Source organism: Herpailurus yagouaroundi, unplaced genomic scaffold, assembly GCF_014898765.1.
Source record: "Herpailurus yagouaroundi ecotype Mexico unplaced genomic scaffold, PumYag 29, whole genome shotgun sequence".
NCBI lineage: Eukaryota > Metazoa > Chordata > Mammalia > Carnivora > Felidae > Herpailurus > Herpailurus yagouaroundi.
The window spans coordinates 97,748,242-97,773,953 of NW_024412377.1; the positions used below are offsets into that span (position 1 = coordinate 97,748,242).

The 25,712-nt window shown below is 35.9% G+C and overlaps 1 protein-coding gene and 1 pseudogene across 2 annotated transcripts in view; both read left to right on the plus strand.

Moving 5' to 3' along the window:
- Positions 1-25,712, plus strand: part of AP3B1 (adaptor related protein complex 3 subunit beta 1) — a 269,037-nt gene that overhangs the window by 34,467 nt on the left and 208,858 nt on the right. For both annotated transcript variants that reach the window (XM_040450164.1, XM_040450154.1), the window contains exons 2-3: positions 2,990-3,065; positions 12,500-12,574. In XM_040450164.1, the coding sequence (XP_040306098.1) occupies positions 2,990-3,065; positions 12,500-12,574 (151 nt within the window). The remainder of the gene's footprint in view (positions 1-2,989; positions 3,066-12,499; positions 12,575-25,712) is intronic.
- Positions 24,543-25,569, plus strand: LOC121014110 (high mobility group protein B1-like; annotated as a pseudogene).

Genomic DNA, 25,712 nt, shown 5'->3' on the forward strand with positions numbered 1-25,712 from the left:
TAATTTCACCCATTCATTTGTTTTTAAAAATATTTTGTTTTTAAATTCTCTCTTCACCCAATGTGGGGTTCAAACTTAAAACCCCAAGAGTGAGAGCTCCACCAGCTGAGCCAGCCAGATGCCCCTTGACCACCCATTCTTTTTTTTACCTTTTCATTTTTGATTGGCTTAACTTCTATAAAGTTCCCAGTTTTCCTCAATGGTAAACTATATAGTATAATATCACAGCCAGGATGTTGACACTGTGTTGACACCAGTTCGTGTCCAGATTCCCCAATTTTACTTGTATTTATTTATTTTTGTGTGTGTGTGTGGGTGTGTGTGTGTGAAAGAGAGAGAGAGAGAGAAGGAGAGAGAGAGATCTATTCTGTGTTGTGACTTGTGTAGTTGTCATAATAGTAAAGATACATAATGGCTCCGTCACTGCAGGAATCTCTTTTGTTGCCCTTTTATATCCTTCCTTCCCTTTCTTGTTCTTAACCCACAGCAGCCACTAATCTTTCTCCACTTCTCTAATTTTGTTATTTTTTTAATATGAAATTTATTGTCAAATTGGTTTCCATACAACACCCAGTGCTCATAGCAACAGGTGCCCTCCTCATTGCCCATCACCCACTTTCCCCTCCCTCCTATCCCCCATCAACCCTCAGTTTGTTCTCAGTTTTTAAGAGTCTCTTACAGTTTGCCTCCCTCCCTAACTTTTCCCCCCTTCTCCTCCCCCATGGTCCTCTGTTAAGTTTCTGAGGATCCACATAAGAGTGAAAACATATGGCATCTGTCTTTCTCTGTATGACTTATTTCACGTAGCGTAACTATCCCTTGGGTAAATTCCTAGCAGTGCTACTGCTGGGTCATAGGGTAGGTCTATTTTTAATTTTCTGAGGAACCTCCACACTGCTTTCCAGAGCGGCTGCACCAATTTGCATTCCCACCAACAGGGCAAGAGGGTTCCCGTTTCTCCACATCCTCTCCAGCATCTATAGTCTCCTGATTTGTTCATTTTGGCCACTCTGACTGGCGTGAGGTGATATCTGAGTGTGGTTTTGATTTGTATTTCCCTGATGAGGAGCGACGTTGAGCATCTTTTCATGTGCCTGTTGGCCATCTTCAAGAGTGTTATATAAATGGAGTCATACAGTATGTAACCTTTTAGAATTAACTTTTCTCACTCAGCATATTTCTGTGGAGATTAATCAGAGTTGTCATGTGTATCAGTAGTTTATTGTTACTGCTGAGTGGTATTCCATGCTATGGATGTACCACGGTTTGTTGAAATAGTCATCCATTGATGGACATCTGTGTTGTTTCCATTTTGGCTGATAGGAATAAAAGCTGCTGTGAATACTTCTGTGCAGGTTAAAAAATTTTTTTAACATTTATTAATTTATGAGAGAGTGTGAGTGGGGGAGGGGCGGAGTGAGAGAGAGAGAGAGAGAGAGAGAGAGAGAGAGACAGGATCTGAAGCAGGTTCCAGGCTCTGAGCTGTCAGCACAGAGCTGGAAGCAGGGCTTGAACTCACAGACTGCAAGATCATGACCTGAGCTGAAGTTTAATGCTTAACCAGTTGAGCTACCCAGGTACCCCTTGTGTGCAGGTTTTGTGTATTAATTTCCATTTCCCAGGGATAAATACCCAAGAGTGAAATCACTTGGTTGTATGAGAATTCCAGGGTTCTATAAAACTGCCAAACTGCCTAGTGGCTGTAACCCTTTTAAATTCCCCCCCCCACCCACCCCCGCCCCAGCAGTATATAAGTGGTCCATTTCCTCTATGACATCGCTGTCATTAGGTGTTGTTACTATTCTTTTTATTTTAGATGAGAGCCATTTTGATACATGTGTAGTGATATTTTGCTGTGGTTTTAATTTGCATTTCTCTAATAGCTAATGAAGTTGATTATCTTTAAATGTACTTTTTGGCATTTCTGTGTCTCCTTCAGTGAATTGTTTGTCGACGTCTGTATTAGTTTGCTACAACTGCCATAACAAAATACCACAGACTGAGTGGCTTGATTGACAGAAATTTAATTCTTACTCTTCTAGAGGCTAGAAGTCTACCGTCAGACTGTAGGCATGTTTGGTTTCTCCTCAGGGCTCTCTCCTTGGCTTACAGATGTCTGCCTTCTCTCTGTGTCCTCACGTTGTCCTGTCCTACAGTCCAGAAGTCTGACAGACTGCCTTCATTTTGTTCCTTTTCTCCCTTTTAATCCAAGCCGGCAGTGTCTCTGATATATAATCCCATTTCTGTTCCTGGCTTTTGTTATGACATCTGATTATATTCATGAGTGGTACCTGTGATCTCTTAATCAAGTAATTTTCCAGCCACACTTTTGAAAAAAGGTCTGAAAACGCATTCTTAATACTCTACAATATGGATAGGCTGAAAAATTTCCAAATCTTCAAATTCTAGTTCTTTTTGCTTGACAGTTCCTTTAGTTTATCTTTCTCATTTTACTGTAAACATCAAGGAAAAATCATGCTGTGCCTTTAATACTTTACTTAGAAATCTCCTTAGCTAAATACCCAAGTTCATCACTTTCAACTTCCACTTTTCATATGACATTGGAAGAAAATTGAGACAAGGATTACCTTTCATCCAGTTCCCAGTAACTGCTCATTTCCATCTGAGATCTCATCATAATCACTTTTAACATCATACTCCTACTAACGTATTTTATTTTGAGAGAGTGAGAGTGAGAGAGACAGAGAGAGAGGAGAGAGAGGGAGAGCAGGTGTGTGGGAGGGGCAGAGGAAGAAGGAGAGAGACTTTCAAGCAGGTTCCATGCTCAGTACAGAGCCTGATGCAGGGGCTTGATGTCACAAACTGTGAAATCTTGACCTGAGCCCAAATCAAGAGTCAGACACTTTACCAAGTGAGCCACCCAGGCATCCTGCTCATTATTGTTTCTAATTCTTAAGAAATGATATATTTTAATAGCTTTATAATGTACAAGATTGAAATAGGGATTTCTTTCTTTTCTTTTGTATAGGAATGAAGATCTAAAGCAAATGTTGGAGAGCAACAAAGATTCTGCTAAATTGGATGCTATGAAACGGATTGTTGGGGTAGGTAAAGTAGATCATTTTAATATTGGAAAATGGACACGTAGTGATTATTTTAAGGATATATTAAATAATATATTAAAACATGCCATTTCCCTTTAATATTTGCTTAGTATAGCCTGTGTAAAATGTTTTGGAAGAAGTTTGGAGTGTCACAATTCAGAAGCTTGAGTTTTAATTCCTTTTTTCTGAGTTCTTATTTCCCTGTCTCTAATATCAAGATATTTCTCCTGAGGTAGGAAAAGCTAATCATTTTGAAGACAAAATAAGATTATGTACAACAATATTTTGACTTCCCACAAAGAGGGATACTAATTAACTAAAGGATTTTTTTTTTTTGTCATTTAAAGGCCTGAAAATTGTAAGCATTTTTTTTTTTCTGGTTGTCAAATTCCATTACTATCAATAGCAAAATTATTTTTGAAATTTGATTAGGATAATATGGAATTTATATTTTAACCTTCTTCCTTTCATCCCTCTGTCCTTGTCTTTCAGTAACATTGTATTTATATTTTGTAGTTTTTATTCTAGAAATCTTGTACATTCCTTATTCCTTGTTAGATTAATTTGTGTATTTTTAAATCTTGGTGGCCATTATGAATGGTCCCCTTCATTATATTCTTAATATTAATTATTACTGGTGTATAGGAAAATAAGTGACTTTTCTTTGTTATGCATCTGGTCTTTTCAGTTAACTCTCTTCTTAGCTCTAACTGTTCTTCAGTTTCTAAGTTTGGATTTTCCGGGTAGAAAATTACATTGTTTGGAAGTTATAAGAGATTTATATTTTGTTTTCAAATATTTTAAACTAATTTTTATATGAAAAAAAAAAGCCTACTGGGATCTGTATTGGAATTGGATTAACTCTGTAGATCAATTTTGGGAGAATTAACTTTTTTTTTTTTTTTTTTTAATTTTTACTTATTTTTGGGAGAGGGAGATAGTGCACAAATGGGGGGGGGGGGCAGTGAGAGAGGGAGACGCAGAATCTGAAGCAGGCTCCAGGCCTTCATCTGTCCGCACAGAGTCCAATGAGGGTCTCGAACCCATGAACTGCAAGATTATGACCTGAGTCAAAGTCAGACGCTTAACCAACTGAGCCACCCAGGTGCCCCGAAAGAATTAACATTTTTACAGTATTTTGCTGTATGACCCATGATCATGATTCTGTTTCTTCACTTGTTCAGGTCATCTTTAATTTCTTTCAACAACGTATTATAGTTTTTAGTGTTACATTTTATTTATTTATTTATTTATTTATTTATTACTTATTTATTTATTTTAATTTACATCCAAATTAGTATATAGTGCAACAGTGATTTCAGGAGTAGATTCCTTAGTGCCCCTTACCCATGTAGCCCATCTAGCCTCCCACAACCCCTCCAGTAACCCGTAGTTTGTTCTCCATATTTATGAGTCTCTTCTGTTTTGTCCCCCTCCCGTTTTTATATTATTTTTGTTTCCCTTCCCTTATGTTCATCTGTTTGTCTCCTAAAGTCTTCATATGAGTGAAGTCATATGTTTTTTGTCTTTCTCTGACTAATTTCACTTAGCATAATACCCTGAAGTTCCATTTACATAGTTGCAAATGGCAAGATTTCATTCTTTTTTTTTTTTAATGTTTATTTATTTTTGAAACAGAGAGAGACAGATGGGGGAGGGTCAGAGAGAGAGGGGGACACAGAATCTGAAGCAGGGTCCAGGCTCTGAGCTGTCAGCACAGAGCCTGATGCGGGGCTCGAGCTCACAGACTGCAAGATCATGACCTGAGCTGAAGTTGGACGTTTAACCAACTGAGCCACCCAGGCGCCCCTACATCTTCTTTATCCATTCATCCATCGATGGACATTTGGGCTCTTTCCATACTTTGGCTATTGTTGATAGTTCTGCTGTAAACACGGGATAGTTCTGCATGTGTCCCTTAGAAACAGCACACCTGTATGGCTTGGATAAATGCCTCGTAGTGCAATTGCTAGGTCATAGGGTAGTTCTATTTTTAGTTTTTTGAGGAACCTCCATACTGTTTTCCAGAGTGGCTGCACCAGCTTGCATTCCCATAGTGTTACATTTTAAGTTCTATTATTTTGTTAATACTTTTTCTAAATATCTTGTGTTTTTGATGCTATTGAATGATATATTTCAATTTTCAATCAACAATTATTTTTTACTAACTTCCCCTTTTGTTAAGTAACTAATAGTTATTTTACTTTGAATTTTTCCCGCTGAGCTATTATAGCAATCATTTGTTCACCTTTACTTTTGTCCAGTTTTTAATATTTCTAGGTAGCACTACATTTCTATGTGGAACCTTACTCAAACATTTGAAATATTTTCTGTTCATGTAAGTATGTATCATTTCAAAACATCTTTTGGCTAGAAGTAGTTCACTGGAGCCAGTCAGTTAGACTTTTGTATTGGCTTTAAAATTTCTTACATTTTCTTAAAGTAATTTTTAAAATTTAAATTTCTCATTATAGTTAATATTCCTTGAGCCCTGAAAATGGGGTTTTGTCACTTTATGCGATTGCAGAGTAGTTTTAAGCTCTTTTCATCATAGGTAGAAACATTTCTAAATTTATTCTGCTAAGATTTTAAATGTTGGGTATTTTACCAAGTTTTTTCTCAAATATATCAAAGTGTTAGCAGTGCACATCTGACTGTCTTTCGTACTAGGTAGTCCTATGATTCAGTAGAGAATTTTTTCAGCAGTATCTACCAGTGTGAAACCGTGATGGTAGTCACAGTTTATTTTATTATCTTTCTTTGGTAATATCTGAGACTTACTTAGTATCATGGGGTAATGTTTCCAGTGTTTATTATGTTGAATAAAGTCTCATGTATGCCAAAGCATTCCTAGGGGGAAAAAACCACCTACTTCAAAATCTTGTGGTCACCTCTCACACAGCGAGACTCAAGTTGAAGAACTCATACATTATTTTTCTTAATATTTCTGGAAAATACCTGTCTTGTGTTTATAGCACATGTCTATGTTTTATGTTGGCTTGGTGAAATGTGGTGAACTAAGGAGACTTTGAAATGTATTGTTTCATATAGTGAATTTAGAAATAAGTTTTTTAGCTAAAATACTGATGAGTTGTCCTTGGAGGAATGGAATATTTGTAATGAAATCTGTGTTGTATTGAATCTTTCATATATTTTCTTTTAGTAAGTGTTAAATGTTGAAGGTTTTTCTCAGATTAGTTTACTTGTCTTTGTAGTTATGGGATAGTGAGCAAATCTGAACCTTTCTTTGATACGATTCTTAAAATGCCAAGGTAAAATTACTGGTATATGTGATCTTCATAGCCATTCATCTTACAGGGTATTTGGTTGGATAGTACTGACCTTAAGAAAAGTAAAAGTAATTTCAAAGTTCCATATGTTTTTGTAAATATTTTTGAAAAGATCTTAAACTAAATACAAGTGGTACATTATGATTGTTGGATAATTGAGAAAATCCATGTAAGAAAAAGAAACTAATAATGTGTTCATGTATGATAAACATTTTTGGTGTAAACTTTTCTAGACATTGTTCATTCCTCTCTTCTTTCCTTTAACAAAAATGTTTCAGTTGTATGTGTGCTTTAAAAGATTCACCTTGTGCATGATGCTGGCATCTTGTTGTTCTTGGGTTGGAAATTGCTTAAAGGGCCAAGATTTTTCTGCCATGTTGTTGATAGACATCAGGACCAGTTCCATAAGCAGGTCTGAGGTTTTACTAGCGATATAATACCTTAGCGAGTTTTCTGTCAATTTTGCTCCACTGTTACTTTATGGAATATAAATCAAGGATCAGTTCATTTTCTATTTCTTCATTTATTCTAGGTTGCTGATTTTTAAGAGCTGGAATTGGGTCTGAGACTCTGTAAGATCTACCTTTCTTGCTTCCTTCCCCACCGTCCTTCCCTCTGTTTGCTCCTTCCTTGTAAATTAACCAGTATTTATAAAATCAGAAATTTTGAACTTTTTAAAATAAACCATCTTTGTTACTGTGAAAAATGAAGCCAGTTACAGTTTAGAAAAACACAATTTCTCCTCTTTTTTTTCCCTGAGTTTAAAAAATTAATGTGGATTTTTGGATCTAGATAATTACTCATTATTTATAAAAAAACACGAGCAACATGAAAATCAATCATAATAATACACCACATTAACAGAATGAAGGGGGAAGAACCCACATGATCATCTCAATTGATAGAGAAAAAGAATTTGGCCAAATTTAACACTCATGACAAAGCACTGAACAAACTAGGACTGGAAGGAAACTACCTCAACATGTTAAAGGCCATGTATGAAAAACTCACAGCTAACATCCTAGTCAGCAGTGAAATTCTGAAAGGTTTTCTTCAGTAAGGAAAAAGAGGATGCCTGCTTTTGTCTCTTCTGTTCAATATACTTTTGAAAGTTTTAGCCAGAGCAGTTAGGCAGGAAAAAGAAATAAAAGGCACCCAAATTGCAAAGGAAGAACTAAAATTATCTTTATTCACAGACAACGTGATTTCATATTTAGAAAACTAAATATTTTATGGAAAAGTTTTAAAACTAATAAACGTATTGAGCAAAGTTGCGATATACAAAATCATTACGTAACAATTACTTGTGTCTGTATACCCTGACAATGAACAATTCAAGAAAAATACTAAGACAATAGTCTTATTTACAGTAGAATTAAAAAGAATACAATACCAGAAATGAACTAAGGGGGCAAAGACTTGTACCTTGAGAGCTGCAAAATGTTGCTGACAGAAATTAGAGAAGACACAAATAAATGGAAGGGTATCCTATGTTCATGGATTAAAAGACTTAATATTTTTAAGATGTCAGTATCAAAGCGATCTACATATTCAGTGTAATTACTATAAAAATTCCAGTGATATTATTTGCAAAAAAAGGAAAATCTATCCTAAAATTCATATAGATCCTGAATAACCAAAATAATCTTGCACAAATTTATAAGTCTCACACTTGCTGGTCTGAAAACTTATTACAAAGCTACAGTAATCAAAACAGCGTGGAACTGTCACAAAGACAGACATATATACCCAACAGAGCATGCAGAAGTAAACCCTTAACTGTGTGGTCAAATGATTTTTGACAAGGGTGCGAGACCGTTCAATGGTGAAATTATAGCCTTCAACAAATGGTGCTGGGAAACTAGATACCACCTGTAAGAAAATGAATTTCGACCCCTACCTCATACTATATATAAAATAAGGCAAAATGAATCAAAGACCTAAATGTTAGAGGTAAAAATGTAAAACTTATAGAAGAAAACATAGGGCAGAAACTTCATGACATGAGATTTGTCAGAGGTTTCTTAGCTACAAACCAAAAAGTGAGCAACAAAAGAAAAAAATGGATAATTAGGGCTGTATCAAAGTTAAAATCTTTGTGCATCATATGATACCACAACATTGTGATGAGACAAGCCTCAGAATGGGAAAAAAATATTTTCAAATATGTAAAAAGCCATCCCCCCAACATATAGGAAGGGGTTCTCCTATATCCACTTATTCCCCAGGTAGAAACTAATAGGTAGTTTTTTTACTAAAGTGTCTTAAGTGAACTACATCATGTAGAAATTTGTTGAAATTTCTATCATATCTGAAATAATCTGGTATCTTTTTTATCGTATCTGAAATACAATACATCCTGGATTGACTCAATAGCAAAATAAGAGAAAAAGGAGCCAGAAGTTGAAGACAGATCACTAGAACTTAGTTGGTTTGAAGAATAGATTAGTAAAAGGAAAAGAACTGAACATAGCCTCAGGGTTTTGTTGGATAATATCAAAAGATCTAACAAATATGTCCAAAAGGAGGAGAGAGATTGGGGCAGTAAAAATATTTGAAGAAATAACGGCTGGAAACTACCCAAATGAATGAATGATGTAAACTTATAGATGAAAAGTTCACTGAATCCCAGTTAGGATAAACCCAAAGAAAACCGTGTGTAAACACATAGCAATTAAACTGTAGAAGACCAAAAATAAAGAAATAATCTTGACAGTGCCTGGAAAAACAATGATATATTACATACAAGGATCAGTGATTTTAATAACATCAGAAACCATGGCAGCCAGAAGTCAGTGGAACATCTTTAAAGTACTGAAAGAAAATAGAGGTGATACTTGAACAACACAGGTTTGAATTTCATGGGTCCACTTATATGTGTTATAGAGTACTGTGCTGTAAATGTATTTTCTCTTCCTTATGATCTTTTTTTCTCATAATTTTCTTAATATTTTCTCTAGTTTATTGTAAGAAGAGTACAGTATATAGTATATGTAACATACAGAATATATGTTAATCAACTGTTTATGTTATCTGAAGGGTTTCCGTTCAAAAGTAGGTTATTAGTAGTTAATTTGTGGGAGGAGTCAAAAGTTCTACATGGATATTTGAAACTGCAGGGGATTGATACCCCTAACCCCTGGTATTTGGCAAGCATAAAGGCCTAATTTTATTCTTCTTAAGTTATACGTGTCTGAGAGGTTTTAAATAGGTGTAGATATATAGGATAGTATAATATAAAGGCTAGCGGGAGGTGGGATTAAAAGGGCCTGTCTGGTTGTAAGGTTTCTACATTTTATTTGACCTGGTACAATATTAAATCTAAGTAGACTGTGAAAGGTTTGTTGAATCTTGATTTGTCCATCTAATAATCCCTAGAAGAACCACTAAACGTTCTTCAAGAAGATATAAACAAAAAATCAATGTAAACATTAAAATACCAAATACTAACAAGTTCCCAAATAATGGGAATGACAGAGGTCAGTCAAACAAAACACACACAGTAAACAGAAAACAGATAATAAAATTGGAGACGTGGGGGCACCTGGGTGGCTCAGTTGGTTGAGTATCTGACTTCGGCTCAGGTCATCATCTCACAGTTTGTGCGTTTGAGCCCTGCATCGAGCCCTGTGCTGTTAGCACGGAGCCCGCTTTGGCTCCTCTGCCCCCCTCTCTCTTTGCCCCTCCCCTACTTGGTGTGTCTCTTTCAAAATATATAAATAAACTTAAGAAAAAATTGTAGACCTGAATCTAACGACACCAGTAATTTTATTAAATATGAGTGATCTTAAGTCACCAACTAAAAGAGATTGTCACATTGGTTGAAAATGTTAAGATGCAACTGTATGTTCTATAGGAGAAACCCATTTTTAATATAAATACATAGATTAAAAATACAAGGATGGGAAATACATACTATGAAAACACTAAACAAAACATAAAAGAGCAGCTACCACTGCCACCCTGGCACTTTCCATTTCTCATACAGTCCTTTATTTTTTTCCATAGTACTCTATTTTACCATCTCACACATTGTATTTATTTGTTTATTGTTCCTAGCCCGCATTAGAAGGTAAGCTCCACTGGGCAAGGTGTATCCCCAAGGCCTACAGTACTCCTTGGCATGTAGTGTCCTTTCAGCAAATATTTGTTGAATGAACTTGACTGTAGGGTTTTTTTCTTCCCTCATCTATTAACATCCTTTTGAATAACCTTCTGTAGAACAGTTAGGGAATCCTTGGAATAGGATATAATAGGACAGGATCTTCAACTTCAGGTATTCATTGAATAACTGAAGGCATGGGCCCAAAAACATTTGTTCCCTCTCTCCTCATTTTACAGGTGAGGAAACTGAGGGAGGTGTAAAAATCATAATAAAGATGTTTTAGCTGTATTATTTGTGAACCTTTTGTAATATGCAGTAGGTTTCACAGAATATTCAAATCATAATGTGACAGGTAAGGAAACAGAATATGAAAGGATTAGCTTCTATTGGAGTGTTTTTAAGCTGTTATGTAGAAAGATCTTACTGAAAAATTGCTAATTGGGATTTGAATGCTTAAAATATCACATAGTGTATAATAAAACTTTTGTCATGATTTTATAAAACTGATACCTTCCATCTTTTTTAAGATAGTTTTTAGATATGGTGTATAATTCATGAAGAATCCCTTTCCAGAAAATGATCCTGTTGTTAAACTTTATTTTGTATCTACCAAAGTGTAGACTATTAAACGACATAAAGATATATTCCGAGAATGAGAGTGAAGGAAATGGGGATACAGGTAGACATAAAACTACAGTAAATAGAAATAAAACAGCACAAATGAAGAGTGTGAGTTTAAAAATTTTAGAGGAAATTAGAATTGGACAACAATGTGGGCCAGGTATTTTTGGGTGGCTCTAGGGAGGGAGAATGATTAGAATTTTAGAGAATTGTGGAAAGTAAAAAGAATTGACTTGGGGGTGTGATAAGGCATAGAGTAGCCAGAGAATGTTCTGGTAGTGAGAGGGTCAGTTTACTTTGATAATAGTGTTGGTGTAGAACAGTAATTGTTGCTGTGCTCAAGAGGGATGTTGTAAATTGTGAGGGCATTTAATATTAAGTGAAATAGTTTGGACTTTTAGGCAGCCAAAGGCTTTTGAAATCTTTGAGAGGGGCTGACATGTACACAGTAGTGTTTTAAGCATGTGAAACTGTCAGTGTGGTACATTATGAACAGGAGCAGGAGACTGTTGGAAAAGACCTTTGTGAGATGATATTGACCTATTTTAGGATAGTAACAGTGAGAAAGGATTAATGTGATAGTACAAAGAGATCACAACAGGACCTAGTTACTCCGTACATGTGGGAAGAGACCAGAATAAATCTGTGGTTTCTGGTATCTGGGAAAATTGGTGGAAATAGGAAGTTCTAGCATGAATGCTATTTTATCATGAAAAATGAGTTTGGTTTTAGCAAGTTTGAGATGAGGGAGACATCTAATGATGTCCAGTTACAGAAGTGTAACTAGGACCCAGAGTTAGGGCTAGAGTTTGGGGAATTGATCCCTATAGTGTGAGAGTTAAGTCATGAGGGTGAATGAAATGTTACGAGTTTCAGAGATTGTAGAATAGTGTAGCCTGAAAAGATGGTGATATACAGAACTTAGCGGGCAGAGGAGAGGACTTGGTGAAGAGAACTTTGAAATGTAATGGTTGGAGATAGGGAAACCTATGAAATGAAAGCCAAGGGGGAAATAGTTTGTCCAAAATAACGTTTATTCCCCGCCACCGCCATTGCCAATGTATAACTTTAATATAAGAGCTTGGAAAATAAAGAACAGTACAAATATTTTTAAAGTATTTACAGCCTCATTAGCCAGAGAAAACTATTGTAAATGTTTTATTGTATGTCTTGAACTACTATATATTTCTTCTTTAATGTGTCTGTATATTTATATTGATACTCAAGACTTTATTTGTTCTTTGATACAGATAATTGGGATAAGTAAAATGATTCAAAAAGACTTCAGCTTGTGAATTCCATAGCTTATTTGCTGATTCAATTTTCTAAATATTTAATGTATGTAGAATTTATGTTTTATTTTCAAATGACTAATTTATAAAAGGTTTCAACTCTAATACTCCACTTTTATTCTTCAGATGATTGCAAAAGGGAAAAATGCATCTGAACTGTTTCCTGCTGTTGTGAAGAATGTGGCCAGTAAAAATATTGAGGTATTGTTTTGATTCATAATTTTCATAATTCTTTCTGTTGTAAAAGAATCATATACTTTTTGTTACTTTGAAATGTGACATAAGATCCTTAAGTATCATTAGATTTCTTTTGCTCTAAGTAAAATGTTCATAGTCTTAAATAGAATAAACAGTATTTGGATTTTTGGATGGGGAATGTGAAAAATAAATTGAAATTAATTCACCTGGGTGAATGATGGTAACTTGTATATTCGTAGAAGCCAGTTGAGTTGGTGTTCTGCTCTCGGGACTTAATATTAGGATAGCACATATCCAGGGGCACCTGGGTTAGCGTCCAACTCTTGGTTTTGACTCAGGTCATGATCTCATGGTTAGTGAGTTTGAGCCTTGTGTCAGACACCATGCTGACAGTGCAGAACCTGCTTGGGATTCTCCTCCCTTCTCTCTTTGTTCCTACCCCACTCATGCTCTCTCTCAAAATAAATAAATAAACTTAAAAAAAAAAGATAGCACATGTCCATTGAAATAGACCTAAGTTCATTCAGTAGTAGGGTAGTGTTTGAACCCAAGTATTATCACTCCAAATCTAGGGCTCTTTTTGAAACATGGTATACCCTGCCTCTGTACAGTAGGAGGTGAGCAGAAGGCAGGATGTAGTGTGAGCCTTTGAGTGCTTGTCTCTGTGTAGGTTTACACGTGGTGTTTGAATCAGGAATTCAAAGCACTTTGAGGCCAAGGTAATGTTGGGTCAAATGGACTCGTGACTTTTGATAGAGTGCAAAAGAAAAATATGAGCCAATGTAGAAGCCATTGAGTAAGATGAGTAGGATGAAGAGTTCAGTGAAGGGGATGAGAGATTGATCTGAGCAAACGGCTTGTATTTCAAAACAGTAGAAGGTAGGAATGAAGAGAATTAATGACCACATCTCTCATGGATTTCACTGTCAACTGATGTAGGTAGTGATTGGAGGATCATGCTTACTCAGTAGGAAGTAGTGATATATACATGAGAATGAAAATGCCAGCACACATGCTTCTTCTTTGCCTGTTGCCAACAGTTTGAGGAATATGCTTAATTCTCTTTTTGAGTCTGGAAAGTTTGGTAGGAGTAGCAGTCTTCACTGAAAAATATTTTCAAGGACTAAGTGTCATCAGAGCAGATGTTTTAGGTAGAGATAGATAGATTATAAGAAATGGAAATTAAGGATATAAGGGACTTTTTCACTTTTAATCAACATTATAACCTTTCATATATACTTTGAAAACCTTATGACAGTAAATTTCCATTTTCTCCTTCCTACCTTTTCCTAAGTTATCATACATTTTACTTCTAAATAATGCTAAAATCGCCTAAAAATATATGGTTATTATTTTTGCTTTTTAAAAGTCATTTTTCTTTGAAATATAGTTAACATGCCATAAACTTTTAAAGTTGGCCATTCAGTGATTTACCAAATTGTACAACCATCACTGCCATTTCCTTCTTCTGTATTTTTATCACCTCAAAAAGTAATCCTGCTTTCATCTGCAGTCACTCCTTGTGCCCCCAGCCCTAGGCAACTATGAATCTACTTTCTATCTCTATGGATTTGCCTCTTTTGGGCATTTCATATAAATGAAGTTGTACGGGGTGTGACTTTTGTATCTGGCTTCTTTCACTTAGCATAATGTTTTCGAAGTCCACCCATGTTGTAGTGTACATCAATACCTCATTTCTCTTTATTGCTGAATAATACTCCGTTGTACGGACATACTGAATTTTGTGTATTCATTCACCAGTGACATTTCGGTTGTTTCCACTTCTTAGCTATCATGAATAGTACTAAACACTTTGTACAAGTTTGTGTGTGTACCTATGTGTTCACTTCTCTCGTATGTGTACCTTGGAGTGATATTTCTGGTTACTGTGATATGGTTACTGTATGGTTTTTTGAGGACTTGCCAAACTCTTTTGCACAGCGCTGCATCATTTTACATTTCCATCAATACTGTATGTGAGTTATAATTTCTCCACATCCTCACCAATACTAGTTTTTCTTTTTTGAAAAAAAATTACTGTCTTTTAGATTAGAGTTATCCTAAAGGGTATGAAGTGGAATCTCATTACTGCTTTTTGCAATTTGGATTCACATTTCTCTAATAAAAAACTGTTGATTGTCTCTTGGCCAGTTCTGCATCTTCTTTGAAAAAATGTCTGTTCAGATCTTTTTACCGTTTTATAATTGGGTTTTCTTTCTGTTGTTTATTGTTAGAGTTCTTTATATATTTTGAATACTAGATTCTTATCTGTTGTCAAATTTGCAAATATTTTCTCCCATTCTGTGGATTATCTTTTCATTTTCTTGATTGTGTCCTTTGAAGCACAGACATTGTAAATTTTCATGAATTCCACTTCTATTTTTTCTTTGTTTCCTTATGCCTTGGGTGTCATATCTAAGAAATGGATGCTTAATCCAAGGTCATGAAGATTTATATTTGTCTTTTTTCCTAACAGTTTGTAGATTTAACTTTTATATATAGGGCTGTGATCCATTTTGAGTCTCCATGCAATCACTGATCTGCTTTTGGTTACGAGTTTTGTCATTTTTAGAATTTCTTATAAATTAAACCGTACAGTATGATGTCTCTTGAGTTTTAGTCCTTATTTTTTAAATGTTTCATTCATTCATTCATTCATTCATTCATTCATTCATTCATTCATATTTGAGAGAGAGAGAGAGGGAGGGAAGGGCAGAGGGAGAATCAGAATCTGAAGCGGGCTTCAGGCTCTCAGCTGGCAGCAGAGAACCTGGTGCAGGGCTTGAACCCGAACCTCGAGATCCTGACCTGAGCTGAAGTTGGATGCTTAATCGACTGAGCCACCCAGGTGCCCTGAATTTGACTCCTTTTACCTTCAAATCTGAGATTCATCTGTACTATTTCATGTATTCCCATTTTGTTCCTTTTTTGCTGCAATCTGATATTTTTACAATTTTCAAATTTATCTTTTGAAATACACCTGAATAAAATGCTGTATGTGGTCATGTAAAAATTAATTTTTAATTTTTCTTGTATTTTAATTTTCTTTAACTTTTTCTTTTCTAATTACCTAGGGATAGATAAGTTGCATTGTCTGGGAAATGTATATTTAATTTTTTTTTCAGTTTATTAATTTATTTTGAGAGGGAGAAAGTGCAAGAGCAAGCAGGGGAGCGGTACCCAGAGAGGGAGAGAGAGGATCCCAAGCAGGCCCTGTGTTGCTGGAACCCACGAACCGTGACATCATAACCTGAGCCAAAATCAAGAGCCAGATGTTCAACCAACTGAACCACCCAGATGCCCCTGTATAGTTTTTAGGAAATAGTGTCATAGAGTTTTCCAAAGTGGCTGTATCATTTGCATTCCCACCAGCAATTGTATGGGAGTTCCAGTTGGTTCACATCCCTTCCAACACTTGACCTTATTAGACTCTAACATTAGCCAGTTTGGTAGCTGTATAATGGTATTTCATTGTGCATGTATTTGCATTTCCTTTTTTTTTTTCCTTTAAATGTTCATTTATTTTTGAGAGGGGGGCTGGGGGAGAGGGAAACAGAGGATCTAAAGCGGGTTCTTTGCTGACAACGCCCGATGTGGGTCTTGAACTCAACGGTGAGTTTATGACCTGATCTGAAGTCAGACACTTAACTGACTGAGCCACCCAGGTACCCCTACATTTTCCTATATTTAGTGCCGTTGAACATTTTTCATGATTTGTTGGTTAGTCATATCTCTTCTAAAATGTCTGTTCATATCTTTTTTGTTTTATAATTAAAGCGTAAGAATTCTGGCTCTAGTCTTCTCTCAGATAGATGGTTATTTATTATTATTTATTTTCTCTTGGTCTGTGGCTTGCCTTTTTGTTTTCTTACTATCTTTTAAAAAACAAACATTTGATTTTGATAAAGTCCATTTTATCTGTTTTTTTCTCAGTTGTACTTCATGGTTTCTGGTGACCTTTTTAAGAGATCTTTGTCTAACCTAATGTGAAAGATTTTTCCTGGTGTGTTCTAAAAGTTTAATAGTTGTAGCTATTATATTTAGGTCAATGATCCATGTTTGGATCCAGTGTCCATAGGTCTGTGATCCATAGGTTCGATGATTCACTGGGAGGACTCATAGGACTTAGGATATAGTCATACTCATAGCTATGATTTATTACAATGAAAGGTACATAATAAAATCAGTCCCTGAAAGAGGTGCTTGTGGTAAAGTCAAGAGGAAACCAGATGCAAGCTTCCAAGTATCTTTCTCCAGTGATTTTCCCAGTGATAATCAATTCCTCCAGCATCAATTGTGACAAAAAGTGTGAGGTGTTGTCCACTAGGAGAGCTCATTAGTGATTCAGTGCCCAAGTCTTTTACTGGGGGGCTGTTCATGGAGGCATTAACTGCCTAGCATTTACCAAAATTCCAAACTCCCTTAAAAAAAAGCAAATGTTGAGCATAAACCATATTGTTTGTAAACCACCCTTATCAGGGAATTGTGGGAATACCCCTAAAATTCAAGTTCCTGGATCCCAGTCAGTGCCAACTTTGAAAGCAGACTTTCTAAGGATAGCATTCTTCGGCCTGCTTTATTAACTTTTTCTTGCACAGCACATTTTATTTAGACTTTGTGTGTGATGTGAGGTAAGTAAGGTTCAAGATTTATTTATTGATTTTCTGGGTATTCATTTGTTCTGGTATCACTTTTTAAGAAGACTCTGTCTTTTCCCCCTTGAATTTCCTTGCTACTTCTGTGAAAAATTCTTGATCATGTAAGTGCAAGTATGTTTCTGGACTCTTTTCTTTTCCGTTGATCTATTTGCCATACCACACTGCCTTGTTTACTGGATAGTCACGTTGTAAGTCTTGAAGTCAGGTAGTGTAAGCACTCCAGCCTGGTTTTGTTTTTTTAACCTTTTTTTGGCTAGTCTGGGTCTTTTGTCTTTTTATGTAAGTGTTAAAATTAGCGTGTCAGTTTCCTCAAAAGCCTGTTAGGACTGATTTTGTTTGCATTGAATTTATAGATCAAATTTGGGGAAAATTGCTGTCTTTACCATATTAAGTCTTCCAGTCCACAAATGTGGTCTTCTATAATTTCCTTTTGCAGTATTTTATAGTTTTGGTATTCAAGTTTTGCATGTATTTTAAATTTGTTTTTTAGTAGTTTTGAAAGCTGTTTTGTTTATTTTTTTAAAGTTCATTTATTTTGAGGGCCACCTGGGTGGCTCAGTTGGTTGAGTGTCCAACTCTTGATTTTGGCCCAGGTCATGATCTCGTGGTTTGTGAGTTCCAGCCCCACATCGGACTCTGTTGATGGTGTGGAGGCTGCTTGTAATTCTCTCTCTCTCCCCCCCCCCACCACCTCTCTGCCCCTTTGGTGTGTGTGCCTTCTCTCTCTCAAAAGAAATAAACCTAAAAAATATATAAAATTTGTTTTTAAGTTTATTCATTTTGAGAAAGAGTGTGTGAGGGAGGGAGGAGTGGAGAGAGATGAAGGGGTGGGGAGAGAGAGAGAGGAGAGAGAGAGAGAGAAAGAATTCTAAGCAGGCTCTACACTGTCAGTGCTGAGCCTGATACAGGGGGAGGAGGCCACTTGAACTCATGAACTGTGAGATCATGACCTGAGCCCAAATCAAGAGTTTGATGCTTAACCGACTGAGCCACCCAGGCACCCCTGAAGGCTATTTTAAACAACATTGTCTTTTTTTTTTTTTTTTTAATTTTTTTTTTCAACGTTTATTTATTTTTGGGACAGAGAGAGACAGAGCATGGACGGGGGAGGAGCAGAGAGAGAGAGAGACACAGAATCGGAAACAGGCTCCAGGCTCTGAGCCATCAGCCCAGAGCCCGATGCGGGGCTCGAACTCACAGACCGCGAGATCGTGACCTGGCTGAAGTCGGACGCTTAACCGACTGCGCCACCCAGGCGCCCCCAACATTGTCTTTTTAATTTCGTTTTCCAATTGGTTATTGCTAGCATAAAGAATTGATTTTTGTATATTGATCTTGTGTTGTGTCTTTGCTAAATTCACTTATTAGCTCTGATAGCTATTTTATAGATTTCTTAGGCTTTGTTACATAAAGGATCATATCATGTACAAATGTAATTTTACTTTTCTGTTCTTTTTTCTTCTTGTCATATTACATTGAGTACACCGTACATTACAGTATTGAATAAAAGTGATGAGAATAGTTACCCTTGCCTTGTTTCTCATGTAGAAAGCCCTGTGCCTTTTATCTTTGAATATGATATTAGCTATAGGTTTTTTTTTGCAGCTGTTTGTAATCATGTTGAGGAAGTTCTTTCTACCCATAGTTTGCTGAAAGTTTTTATAGCAAATGAGTTTTGAATTTTTCCAAGTGCTTTTTCTGTAACTTTTGACATTATATGATTTTTCTCTATTCTCTTGATAGTGGTAAATGACTAGGATTGATTTTTCACTAGTTAAACCTTTTTATTCCTGGGGTAGGTCCCTCATGGTCATCTTGTGTTAAATCTTTATATTGTTAGAATTGGTTTGCCATCTTTTTATTAAGGAGTTTTGCGTCTATATGTTATTGCGTCTATATGTATTTTACTTGCAGTGGCTTTTGTTTTGATATCAGGGTAATCAGGTTAATACTGGCTTTGTAAAATGAGTTTGGGATGTATTTCTCCTTTGCTGTCTCAAAGAGTATGTGTAGAATTATTTTATCCTAATATGGTATTATTTTATTCTTAGTGTGAAGTCAAGTGTGCTTGGAATTTATTTTATAGTAAGGTTTTAAATTATGAGTTCAAATTGTTTATTTGGTATAAACCACTGTGGGAAATAGTTAACTCAGCAGACTTGGGTTGCTCAAACCCCGTACATTCCCCCAAAAGATACATTTTCATGACTGCTCGTTGTCTGGCTTGGTCAAACTGAGCTGTTGGACTGTTCTGTCTGATAAAAGTGTTTTATCACTTTTTGGCAAACACCTGCTTTTTCTTTTCCTGTTCTGGAGCTTTAGTTACTGATCTCCTACGTAGTGATGACAATATGTGTAGTTGTACAGGATCTACATGACTGATCCCTAATAAATACTTTGGATAGTCTTTGTCAAGTTTCCCTGGTTGGTGGCATTTTGTACATGTTGTCATACATTGTTGCTGAAGGAATTAAGCAGGTCTTATGTGACTCCACTGTTAGGATTCTTGGAAGCTTGTGCCTGGTGTCCTCTGGACTTCACCCCATGTACCTTTTCCTTCTGCTGATCTTACTATGTATTCCTTTGCTGTAATGAATCATAACCCTGAGTATGACAACTTTTCTGAGTGCTATAAACCCTTCTAGCCAGTCATCCAACCTGAAGATGGTCTTGGTGGATCCCCAACACAGGGCTATTTAGATTTTCTATTTCTTCTTGGATCTCTGTTAGTAATTTGTCAGTCAAGAAATTTATCCATCTCATCCGGGTTGTCAGTTTAGTAACATGAAATTGTTAAAAATATTCCCTTAGTATTTTTTTAATGTCTGTACCTTCTGCAGTGATATTTACTCTTCCTGATAATTGGTAGTTTTTGTCTTCTCTTTTTCTTGATCAAATTAGAGGCTTATCAATTGTATTGACCTTTTGAAAAACAGCTTTTAGTTTTATCCATTTACTTTTTTCTGTTTTGTATGTCATTGATTTTTTAAATGATTATTGACTTTTGTATTTATCTTTTATACTTCAGATTTATACATAATTTGGGGTTCCTTTTTAATATTAAAAATTAATTTACTGACAATTACTTTGTCAGTCTTTGAACATGAACATGGTTATGTTTTTCTTGAAGTGGGAAAAAACACGAAAACTGAAATATATGAATGTCCTTTACCTGTATAAAATGCACCGAAGAAAGTGGACTTTTTTCCTCTTGAAAACAAAAATAAACAGGACAGTTCTAACAATATTGAGCTGCTCGAACATCTAGAGAATGTCAAAATAGCGAATTATTTTTAACATGCTTCCTTTTAAAAAGGAAGGGGATAAATCTCTATGTCACTTGGTGGTCATTTAGAAAATGGAAGCGTTATTTACATGTAAAAAAAAGTCTAAATAGTTTTATTATTTTGAAATTGGGACCTGAATTTGCAAAAGACATAGTTAAGGTGGGGTTCTTTTTTTAATATCTTGAGTTGGAAACGCAGATCAAAACTTTTGGTTAATATAAAATACTATGTATTTTCTTCTAAACATTGTTTCATTTGCATTTTTCAAATTAAATTTTATAGATTTTCATTGTTTAGTTAAAAATATTTTTACTTTATGATTTCTTTATTGACTCATGGATTATTTAGAAGTATGTTGTTTAATTTCCTCATTTTGAGGGTGGAAGGGTTATCTGAATGATCTTACTATTAATTGCTTTGTAACATTCTTCCATTTTAGTCCTAAAGCATATTTAGTTTTATTTCATTCTTAAAATTTATGAGAACTTGTTTATAGATCATCATAGTTTATTTTGGTGTGCATACCATGAGCAGTTGGTGTAGAGAATGTGTATTCTGCTATTGTTGGATATACATTTCTATCCATGTTACTTAAATGTGGGTTGTTAGTGTTTAGATTTTTAAAATTATTTTTACTGACCTGTTGTCTAGTGTTCCACTGATGGCTAGGAGGGGGATTTTAAATCTCCCAATTGTGATTCTGAAATTGTTCATTTCTCCCTTTAATTTAGTCATTTTCTTGCATAAATTTTAAAGCACTCCCATCACGCCTCACTCTGCGTGTCTTCGTAATGACTTGACCCTTTTACCCTAGAATATGTCCTTCTTTATCTCTGGTGACACTTTTTGTCTTAAAGTCTATTTGATTTGTTATTCAAATTGCCACTCCAGCCTTCTCATCCCTTTGTCCAGTATATCTTTTTTCCAACTATTTGCTTTTAGCCTATCTGTGTCTTTGAATGTCCTGTGCATCTCTTATTGCCAGAACATAGTTCCATCTTTTCCCCATCCATTTTGTCAAACTGTGCCTTTGAATTGGATTGTTTATTATTTTAATACTTCATGTAATTACTGGTATGTTTGGATTTGAGTGTACTATTATACTATTTATTTTCTATTTGTCTTTTTTGTTTTCTTTTTTCCTTTCTTCTCTTTGCTTTGGAGGAAATCCCATTTAAAATTTTCTTGTTTTTATTTTTAACCTGTTTACTTTGCACTTTTTTTTAAAATTGTTGACTGTATTTATTTTTATTTTTTAAATTTTATTTATTTATTTTAAGAGACAGAGTGAGAGAGAGCGAGCTTGTGAGGGGTAAAGAGAGAGGAGGGGAGAGGATCCCAAGCAGGGCTCGGCGCCTTCAGCCGAGAACCGTGAGATCCTGACCTCAGCCGAAATCAAGAGTTGTACACTTAACCGATTGAGCCACCCAGGTGACCCTACTGTATTCATTTGTAGCTTTTTGCAGTCAGTTTTATGTAATAGTGTATCTCTTCACTTAAAATATAGAAATCTTGCAACCGTATACATCCATATTCCTTCTGTCTTTTGTTTAGCTTTATTTGTGTCAGATTAAAAACATCGCAAGACAGTGCAATTTTTGCTTTATATTTTCATGATTTATAAAGAAATTAAGAGAAGAAAACAGAAAAAAGTGTTTGTCACTTATTTCCAGCGTTCTCTTTGTATTGTAAAGATCCACATTTCTATCAGTATCATTATCTTCCTGCCTTAAAATCTTGCATTGGCTTTTGCTGTGGTACAGATCTGCTGCTGCTGAAATCTCTTTTCTGAAAGTGTTTCCGTTTTACCTCTGTTCCTAAAGGATCCTTGCACTGGTCATAGAATTCTGGGTTATATGGGTTATTGTTGTTGTTGTTGTTGTTTTCCTTTTAGCACTCTAGAGATGCTTTAAAGATCCTCTGTGATTCGTTATGCAGTATCCCTGTTAACTGGGTAATTGATACCACTTGTGTAATTTGTCATTTTTCTCATGATGCTTTCATGTTTTGCTTTTCATCTTTAACTCTGAGTTGTCTTGGTTTGCGCTTCTTTGTGTTCATTTGGCCTGGCGTCTATTGAATGTCTTATATCTGTGAATTACTGCCTTTGATCAAAATTAGGGAAATTTTGGTGATTATTTCTCTTCTTTTTTAGTTTCAGTGTACAATATAATAATTCAACACTTGCATGCATTACTGTGTGCTCACCATGACCAATGCATTCCTCAATCCCCATCACCTATTTAATCCATCCCCCCAACCACTTCCTCTGTGGTAACCACCAGTTCTCTATAATTAAGAGTCTGTGTCTTGTCTCTCTCTCTCTCTTATCTTTTGTTTTGTTTCTTAAATTCCCTATATGAGTGAAATCGTAGAGCATTTGTCTTTCTCTGACTGATTTATTTCACTTAGCATTATACTCTCTAGCTCCACGCATGTCACTGCAAATGGCAAGATTTCATTCTTTTTTCTTTTAAAGAGTTCTGAATTTTGTTTCTGACTTGTTTTTCTTTTTAATTTTTTTTAAATGTTTATTTGAGAGAGACAGAGTGTGAGCGGGGGAGGGGCAGAGAGAGAGAGAGAGAGAGAGAGAGAGAGAGAGAGAGGGAGAGAATCTGAAGAGGCTTCAGGCTCTGAGCTGTCAGTACAGAGCTGGACACAGGGCTTGAACTCACAAGCCGTGAGATCGTGACATGAGCCGAAGTCGGACGTTCAACCGACTGAGCCACCCAGGCGCCCCAAGATTTCATTCTTTTTGTTGGCTAAGCCACTGTGTGTGTGTGTGTGTGTGTGTGTGTGTGTGTGTGTGTGTGTACGCGTCCACATCTTCTTTCTTCATTTGTCAATTGATGGACACTAGGGCTGCTTCCATATCTTGTCTATTGTAAGTAATGCTGCTATAAACATAAGAGTGGCCATTATTTCTTCAGGTAATATTTTGCTCCATTCTCTTCTCCTTCTCGTATTATTGTAAACAACAACATGTATATTGTTTGAAGTGCGTGAAGCTTTGTTGGTTTTCTTATATCTCTTTGTGTGCTTCCCATTGGATTTTTATTCACCTTTTTTCAGGTTCACTTATTCTTCTGGCATCTCCATCTGATTGTTGAGTACATTCAGTGAACATTTTTTCATTTTAGAATTTCACCTTGGTTCTTTCTTTTTCTTTGCTGAGATATGCTTTATTTTTCTCTAATTGAGAGCACATTTTCTTTTACTTCATTAAGAATATGTGTAATAGTAGGCTTTAAAATTGTCTGCTGGTTCCAATACCTTGTTTATCTCAAACTTACATTTGATTGATTTTCTTATGTGTGTGTGTGTGTGTGTGTGTGTGTGTGTGTGTATGTGTATACATATATATTTATATATATGCGTGTATGTATGTATTCCATTTCTTGAGTTTCTCTTACATTGGGCAATTTTGAGTTCTGTTCTTGCCATTATATTATCATGGAGATTCTGTATTCTTTTATTTTTACATCACAGTGGTATTTTGAAGGTGCTTACCTTGACGAGTTCAAATTGTAAATTCTATTTCTTAAGCAGCAGCTTCAGTCAGTCTCATGTCATATTTTTTGTCTTCTGCTGAACTACTTTGAGTCTGTTCTCTGCTTGCATGGTTCAGGAGTTAGTCAGAGATGTGGGTAGAGACTATTTGAGGAGCCCATCTCCAGCCCTTTCCCTTCTGGGATTCCCCTATTTTCTTCAGTGGCCATGATTTTTGTAGGTTCAATATTTTGGCACCTTTGGCCAGAGACAGAGTGGTTTGTCCATCAGTGCCTCCACTTGCACTTCATCCAGTATTCGCTTGGCCTCATCAGAAAGCCAAGGGAATGAGGAATTTACTCTCTCTCGTCACCTTTGAGTATATACTCCTAACCACACTCTGCTGCTGTTTCACCACCAGGGGCCACAGTGCTTTTGTAATATGTCCTTTTTTTTTTTTTTTTTTTTTAAGTTTTCTGTGGGAGATTGTTCTGGTACAATTTTATTCCAAAATTACCAGTTTACTTATCTATTAAAGAGTTTTAAAAATGAGCTGTCTCAAAGGAGACCCTATGAAGCCAAGAGGCAAAATGTCATCATATGTATTCTTTGTGCAAAGTTACCGAGAAGAGTGCAAGAAGCAGCACCCCGTTGCTGCAGGCAACTTCTCAGAGTTTTCTAAGAAGTGCTCAGAGAGATGGTAGACCACGTCTGCTAAAGAGAAAGGAAAGTTTGAAGACATGGCAAAGGCAGAAACGTCCCATTACGGAAGAGAAATGAAAACTGATATCGCTCCTAAAAGAAGTTCAAGGATGCCAAGAAGTTCAAGGATGCCGGTGCACCCAAGAGGTCTCCTTCGGCCTTTTTCTTGTTTTGTTCTGATAATTGCCCAGAAATCAAAGGAGAACATTCCAAACATCCCAGCCTGTCCATTGGTGATGTTGCAGGGAAACTGGGAGAGATGTGGACTAACACTGCTGCAGATGACAAGAAGGCTTCTAATAAGCTGATGAAAAAATATGAAAAGGATATTGCTGCATACTGAGTTAAAGGAAAGTCTGATAAAGCAAAAACAGGAGTCGTCAAGGCTAAGAAAAACAAGGAAGAGAAGGAAGATGAGGAAGATGAAGAGGATGAGGAAGAGGAGGGAGATGAAGAAGATGGTGAGGATGAATATGTTGGTTCTAGAGCAGTTTTTTGTTTTTTGTCTGTAAAGCATTTAAACCCCTTTATACAACTCACTCCTTTTAAAAAAAAAAAACTGAAATGTAAGGCTGTGTAAGATTTGCTTTTAAACTGTACAGTGTCGTTTTTTGTATAGTGAACACACTACTGAATGTGTCTTTAGATAGTCCTGTCCCGGTGGTGTTTTCAGTAGCCACCAGCCTTATATGGTACAGTATGGGGGTTGTAAATTGGTGTGGACATTTAAAGCAGGCCCTTGTTAGTGCACAGCATAAATTAATTTTATACGGGGATAGTTGTTTTTCATCTTCATTTGTCTCTGATGCAGCTTATACGAAATAATTGTTTTGTTAACTGAATACCACCCTGTAATTGCAAACAAACAAACAAAAAGTTGCAGCTATTTTGTTGACATTCTGAATGCTCCTAAGTAAATACAAATTTTTTTAATTAAAAATAAAAAATAAAAATGAGCTGCCTCTCTCCCCCAAAGTCTTTCATGTGTTCTCTCATGTTTACCAT